Here is a 7885-nt window from a genome sequence, read left to right on the forward strand (position 1 = left end):
AGTTGCTTGATATCAGATCACCAATTAAATCATGTTCAGTGCAGCGAAAACTGCAGAGAATTTAACCATCAAATTCTAAAATCTGATTACTTACAAGACAGATTTGCGGGAAGGGGGAATAGCCCAGATTTGGCAGGGAAGGGGAATGGTCCAGATCTGGCATGGTTAAGGACCTTCTGCCCCCTTCTTTAATACCATGCAAATCAAATTCAAACAAAAGTTTGAATCAATGATCCTTAGTTTATGCTAATGAACTTATTTCTCTACAGAAAAGGTAACGCTAACTTTTAACCCTTGAAGTTTGCTTAAAGGAACCTAGAGCAGCTATAATATACATGTATGCAGCTATAATATACAATATATATGTATATATACACTGAATCAATCAGGCTATCATTTCTTCTTCCAACTTTTAAACAAAGCAACAGCAACCAACCCAACGTTAATATGCGAGATGTCTAATCTCTAAAATAATTACATTCATAATATACGGAAGTATCCTTACAAGTGTAAGCAGCTATAAGCTCCATATACCCGGGAGTATTTAGTTCACTCCACTCCAACCAATTACATGCTTCCTCATACGGGAGAGGAAAGTTGCCCTTGCCTTTGCCCTTCACTGGGCTCTGCCACTGTTAATTTTCCACCAACTGTCACACTCTTCAGACCCCTGTGGGAGGCAAATCAGCTCAGTAAGCCAGCAGAAACTAACCCCAGAAAGAGGAGCATAGAGTTTTCTGCTGGCCCAACACAGTAAGTCCCACCTCTGGTGTACACCAACACGAGGCAGAGGCCAGGAACATGTAACCGGGAGAATCTGGGAGAAGGAACAGCTTGAGTAACGGTAGGAAGAAAGAGCTCCTCCACGCAATAGCAGCAAGGTGTTAGACCAGCCTGGTTACTTGTGAAACCATACTGACTGCGCCAGCATCTTCTCTTCCAGATGACAAGTCAGCTGGAGTACAAGCAGCAGATCCACATCATCACTTACACTGTTGTAACACCCCTGGCTGTGTGAAGAAACAAAGCTGTCAGCCAAAAATAAGACAACACATCTTAGTACTATCACCAACTTTGGTCTTCATTCAGAAAAATGTGTGTCCTTAGTATGTTTGTTCTGTAAACAAGATAGTGAATGCAACAGAAGGAAAACAAAAAAGACAATAAATGAAGAGAGCGCTTCATTTCCACTTTTGTGGAAATGCAAAAAGTCATGTCACATCATGGTCCACAAACTTTTCTGGTACAGATGTAGATATCTTTGGAAAGCTTTGCATATATAAATATTACAAGCTGTATGTATAAAAACCAAACACATTTGACAAACATCTTTTAAGCAGGGCATGAGTCCTAAGAGGTTTAGAAATCCCTGGTTTACTTTGAAGATAAGCTTCAACCATACATCCAAGGTCTGTATTTCACAAAGGAGCAAAACAAATGAAAATTGATGTTTCTATTTTTACGTCCTACTTATATGCAGATAAAGAAGCAGCATAAAAAGTGACAAACAAAAAACAGACATGTAAAATACTTTCTGATCCTTTGATTTTGCTACTGTGCTCTTAACTCCTCTCGGCTCCCTTATTCTGCGAGTCTACATGTGACAAAAGATATAATAAGAAACCACAGAAACAAGGTGCTGAGAGGAAAGGCAGCCAGAGAAAAGATCACACGCAAAACAACAAAGAGAAATGGAATACTAATGGTAGTAAGAAATTCAGTTTGTAAGAAAGCAGTGTGTTAAAAGGCTTGTGTATTTCCATCAGCAAACTTGATACCTGTAGGTAATGTTCTATTTTCACGGCAACGTCACAATGCTCTTGGCAGCGCACAGATCAGCGAACTTCCGGGGCGTGCACTCCCTCCCCACTGTAATGCATTATTTCCCACCGGCTAAGGTTTCTACAGAACTGCACCATTCTACCTCACTTGAACTACAAAAACTCGCCTCCTCAGTGCTTTTCCAGACAGACTCATACATCTCACTGAACTTGAGCAAGGTCACACTCCGATTGCAACACTGAATGGCCGGAAATACCTGTGGAAATTCATGGATCCTTTATTTTATCTGTTCAGCTTGCCACTGAACTGACCTAAGGTTTCCTCACTGTGTTTCCAAAGGAAGGAAAGGACTGATGTCCTGAGAACGCTCTGAGCAGACACAACCTTCATACTGAAGTCCATTGTAGCCACTTCCTTCGAGACACTACTGTTTCATCAAAAATTCATGACGGACTTGCAATCGGCTTTGAAATGTGATTGCTAGCTTCCAAAATTATCAAACACCACAAAATTCTAGGCACCCCATCAACACCCCAGTTGCCAAATCTACGAATGACACCATACTCTCATTAAAACTGTTGCAGAGAGGTTTCGAAACACAATCCTCAAACCTGAACGCTTCATAAAACACACAAGTCATCAGCAAGATCAACATGTTATGATAAACTTACTGAAAGGGAATCATCACTGGTATTTCCTAAGTCTGATTTTTCAATATTTGAGAAGAGCAACTTTACAGATCTCTTACAAAATAAAAGCTTAAAGCGAAAAAAAGAAGTGGAAATTTATATATATGTGATAATTAACGTCACAGCCCTGTGGCCATCAGCAGTTATTTTGGGGACTGCTATACTAAACTGTGATCTTAGAGAAACTCCCTCTCTTACGGCATGTTGCACTTCATTCACACAACTGCGGTTTTGATGCCAACCATGTTTTCCAAAACAAAGTTGTATATGGTTCTCCTATAGATTAATGCCTTTATTAAATAAAGCAGCCCGTTCAGACTGGCTTAAAATAGAAAAGAATCCTATAACCAATGCTTCCCTTTTCTGGGTGCACTTTAAAATACATTCTCATTAATTTCAGATATTTAACATTTACTATTTTACCTCTTCCAATAACCTGTGAAGAAGTAATTTTGTACTTGGAGCTTTTGCTAACTCTCATGACCATGCTCCACCACCATGCTGTTCACTTGCAATGTCAGAAAAAAATTCAACAAATAGAATCAAAACTTCTCCAGATCATTTTCCTCGAAGGAACCTTTTTCAGTTAGTTAAACTAGCTGGGAACACTCACAAAGTTTAATTAGTGAAAACCTCTTCAACATTTTATTTCTAACAACTTGGGGTTTGTCTCAGTTCTATTGGAGAAGTGATACTCTGGATGTGAACACTTGAGGACGGCACCAGCCTACAGACGAGCCAAGGACCACGTCTTTGTGAACTTCAGAGTAGCACGATGATTTCTACGCCAGCTGCTCCAGTTTCTGTAAATCCTGCTGTAGGTGGTGCAAACAGCAAGGTGCTGGCAGCAGCGAGGCTGCAAGGGTGGTCCCTGTGGGAAGAGGCCAGGGGCTACCCTGTCCTTGCTCCAGTAGACCCACAGCAGGACCCAGCTGAGCCCCTCAGCCAAGCCTGCGGCACCTCTAGAAAAGCGTATTTAAGAAAGGGCAGAAAATGCCACAGAGAGGAGGAGGGAACACCAAGGTCAGAGGAGGAGAGGGAGGAGGTGCTCCAGGTGCCGGAGCAGATATTCACCATCACAGCCTGGGAACGACCCAAGCTGGAGCAGGTGGATACGCCCCAAGGGAACCACGGCACATGGAGAGCCTGTGCCAGAGCAGATTTTTTCCCTGAAGGACTGCAGCCAGCAGGCAGCCCAGGCCAGAGCAGACAAATAACGTGGGAAGGAAGGAGCAGCAGAAAGAAACAACCTCACACCGACTGCAACCTCCCTGCCCCCGTGCCACGCGGGCAGGGGCACTGGAGTCTGGGGCACAGGATTGGCCTTAAGCCTGGGAAAGGGGGAAGGAAAAAAGTGTTGCTTTCATGTCTGTCTTTCTGTTTCTTACCATCTGATTCTATTTTAAATAGCAATAAGTTAAATTCATTTTCCTGAAGTCGAGCCTCTTTTACCCATGACAGCAGTTAGTAAGTGAGCTCCCCGTCTTTACCTCAAGCTACAACTCTTCCCATTCTATTTTCTGCCCCTGCCCCACTAAGGCAGGGGAGAGACTGAGCAGCTGGGTGGGTATTTGCTGTTAGCCAAGGCCAACCCACTGCTCCTGCACCTAACAGGTTTGACCCAATCTTTTACAGGCATGCTGATGAAGCAAGAGCTCAAACAGATTTCTGTTACATAGCATGAATCTTGTTACTGCTGCTGAGTCCTGGTTCTGAAGGAGAAATGTAATACAAACTGGATAAGTGCCTAACAGTTCTGAGTTAGGTTAAATACCCTTCTTTATCCATCCTTTGTGAAAAACTACGCAAGTCACAGGCTTGACACAGAGCACACATTTTCCATGATCCAAATTGTGACTACTACTTATACATAGCAAATGCAGTGACCAATCCATTAAAATTTCTCTTCCCTCTTTATCTTAAAGCTCAGTAAGCTCATAAAGCCTTTCAAATACAATCCATCAGATACAGAAATTAGTTCTAATAAGTGCCATTTTTGTGCATTTAAAACCCTACATAAACTGTCATTTATATTCGATCCACTGTCAGGTTTTGTACAGACTCCTATGAGGTAGTAGATAGGATCTATCAGCAGAATGAAACAGAATAAACAATACAATAATCAAGTCCCCTCAAAATACTGCACCTCCTAAGTGCTGTGCTTCTCCAGAAGTATATACTGTTACCTTATGCATCCATGTAGACCTTCGTCCTGTGACCTGTCACTGCTATTTCCTCCTTCATCTAATTTGGGTTGCAAGCTTCAAGGGATGGGAACTTGGTAATAGGAAATACTGTATCAATGCAAGACAGCCCAAATAATAATCCGACCTATGAAAATTTCTGTCAAGTTCTCTGATACCCATTTCCAAACAGGAGGTGTAATTAAGTCCTAGTAAAGCAACAGTCTATTCTTTTGCAATAGTGCAAGGTTGAAGAGATTACAAGAGGGCTTCCCCCACAGATCCCTTCCCATCTGTGTTCTAAGAGGAATAAACTCTACTCCTAGCAACGCTGATACCCTCAGTTAAAATGCTCCACCATTCATGAGTCAGAGCCAATTCCCTACACACCAATATATGGACAGAATAAAGATCCTCTCCCCTCTTTTTCCTTCTCTCATGCTTTTAAATCATACCTATGGCATATTATTCCACATTCAGAAAAAAAAAAAAATAGATCTTTTGTTACCCATTCCCTAGCTGATCTCTAAAACTGAACATTACTACAGAAGGAAGCAGCGAAGTTCTGAGTACTTTTTCTTCAATTAATTGCTTCAGATTAACTAAGAACAGGGATACGCATCAGAGCACCTCGCAGTTCATATCTCTCTTCACGGGTGGAACAGAGGCCTTTCCTCTCTCACGTAGTCTCACTAGCTGATAACCTTGGCCAGCAACCTGTTCAGTCCCCCAGGACCTAGAACACAAACTTACAGTTTTAGACTCTCTCAACAGCAGGGGCATGTATTTCATTAAATAAATTACTCTCTTCCTGTGTTACTCCACTACAAAACGAGCGTCCCTCATGATCACTTAGCCTACTGACTGTTGATGTTCTCAGCCAGCTAGAACTTGGAAGCCACGCACATGGATTTAGTCATTCCTGTGCCGTCAGAAAGAGACGAAATGTACATATGATACTTTCCTATGTTGTAAAGATCAGGCAAGGCTCCAATAATTTCTATTTTGACTGGTACAGAATCCACAACATACCATAATTGGAAAATCACTGAAGTGTAAAGTTATGCAAGCTGCATAATCTTCTCTGATACGATTCAGTTGGGTAAAAAGTAGCTAGGCCAGAGAAATTTAAGTCCAACTGTCAATAAAATCTGCCTAGCTCTCTCCACCTGTCTGAAATACCTTAGTACATCTTAAAACTATGAAGGATCATTTCTCTCAACCAGACATCCAAAAAACATCTGCCTTTGCTCGAACTGATCTCTAACCAGTCCATAGCCTGTAACTCAATGAAGCCCGTCCTTAAACTAAACATAATACCTTCCCCCTTTTCACTTGTGTTTATTATTAGTTAGTACAATACCATTGTGTTTCAGGATCATCACCCAGATGTTTTTAAGGCCCACGCATGTAAGGTTATCTACTACCCATCCATCTATTCTGAAATTCTCTCTCTTCTCTTTGAGTCAGGCTTTTCCTCTTTTATTTGTATTTCTATAGACCCGAATCACACAGTTTTCTTCTCTGCCTAAACATGCAAAGCTACCGTAGCCCTCACGACACGCTCCCAGCGACACCAGCCTCACGCCTCACCCTCTCTCTGCGTTAACCTGTCACCTCTGAATTCACCCCCAGCCCTGCCTCCATTTCTCTCTGAAAACATCTCCAGGTCCACCCGAAGCAGACGAGCGATCACGAGCGATCCCAGAGAGGCAGACGCTACCCCCACGCCTCTCCTCACGCGCAGAACGAAGCCAGCCCTGGAATCCACGCCAAAAAGAACTGCCCCGCGTCTCCCCTGCTCACGCGGCGCTTCCATTCCTCGGAACGAAGCGCTGCTTCTCACCTCCCTCGGCTGAACGTTTAAAAGTTCGGGATATAGGCAACAAGACGCCAGGAAAACCCCTCGTAGCGTTTATCAGAAAACAAACCGCCGCCGCGCTGCGTGGCTGAGGTGTGTTTTTGAGGGAAAGGACAGCAGCCTCCACCCCCGCAGCCGCCCCGGCCGCGCACCGCGGGGCACCGCGGGCTCCGCGCACGCCGCCAGCTCGACCGCCGCAGGGCCGCGCCGCCGCCACAGGCCATCGGGCCGCTCGGCGGCTCGGGGCGCGGACCCGCAGGGCCCCGCAGCCGGCGAGGCGGAACGCGGCCTCCCCCGCACTTCGCGGGGTGTCCGCGCGGGGGCCGAGCGCCCCGGCCCGCCGCCTGCTCCCAAAGCGCCCGCCGCCCTCCTCCGGGCTCCCGCGCCGCCCCGGCCCGCTCCCCGCCCCTCCGGCGGTCCCCGCACCTGCCAGGCCCGGCAGCCCCGCCGGCCGCCCTCTCGGGCCCTCCGCCGCGGCCTGCCGCCGCCCGCCCCGCGCCGCCCCGGCCCCGCACCGTTAGCGATGAGCTTGGCCGAGAGCTGCTTGACGAGCTCGGGGATCCGCTCCCACTGGCACTCCGAGCGGCACCGCTCGATCTCCGTCTCCAGCCGCGAGCCCGCCTTCTTGGTGGCCATGGCCGGGCCGGGCCGACGGGCCCCGGCGGGGGAAGGGGGGAGGCGGGGAAAACGCGGCAGCACCGGGGGCCTGGGCGGCGGCGGCACCGAGCGGAGCGGAGCGGGGCCGGGCGGCGGAACTCGAGCGCTGCGGCCCGCGCCGCGCTGGCGGCCGAGCGGCGGGAACAGCGCCACCTGCCGGGCAGCGGCGGCGCGGAGCGGGGCGGGGCCAGGCGGCGGGGGCGGCCCGGGGGCGGCAGGGAGCCTGCCCGGGGAGGGCGGCAGGCGGGCGGGGAGGGCCCAGGCTGCCCCGGCACCCGGCGGAGCGGGCGGGAAAACTCTTCTAGAAATCTCTCTCCTCCGCAGCCTAATGATGAAGGCGCACCGCCGCCCCGCCTGCCACACTTTTCCGCTTACACAAAACGTAACACCAAACGAGTTCTGCCCATTGACTTCCGCCTCCCGCCCCACCTGGGACCTTCTCGGCCACGCTGGCCCCAGGGTTTCCGACCCGTTTCAAAGCACTCTCCTTCCCGGCTTCACTGCCACGCTCTCTGCAGCCTGGTCCAGCCGGCACGCTCTTGCAGGCTGTGTCGGACAGGGCGGCAGGCCTCGGCGCGGCCCACCGGCTCGGCACCCACCTGCTCTTCCGTCGCGCAGCAGAGCCGTCAGCAGCGTCCTCCGAACAGAGCTCTGCGCCCTACGCCGATTATTCCCCCTCACGGCATTTCCAGCATTTGGATGGAGGAAAAATA

General features: G+C 48.2%; 1 protein-coding gene across 2 annotated transcripts in view; it reads right to left on the reverse strand.

Moving 5' to 3' along the window:
• The window catches only part of TTC7B (tetratricopeptide repeat domain 7B), a 150704-nt gene extending 143424 nt beyond the window's left edge, over positions 1-7280 (reverse strand). For both annotated transcript variants that reach the window (XM_075426370.1, XM_075426369.1), the window contains exon 1: positions 7031-7280. In XM_075426370.1, the coding sequence (XP_075282485.1) occupies positions 7031-7151 (121 nt within the window). In that variant the 5' untranslated portion in view covers positions 7152-7280. The remainder of the gene's footprint in view (positions 1-7030) is intronic.
• Between the last annotated feature and the right edge of the window lie 605 nt (positions 7281-7885).

Source organism: Opisthocomus hoazin, chromosome 7 (genome assembly GCF_030867145.1).
Source record: "Opisthocomus hoazin isolate bOpiHoa1 chromosome 7, bOpiHoa1.hap1, whole genome shotgun sequence".
In the NCBI taxonomy this organism is placed as follows: domain Eukaryota; kingdom Metazoa; phylum Chordata; class Aves; order Opisthocomiformes; family Opisthocomidae; genus Opisthocomus; species Opisthocomus hoazin.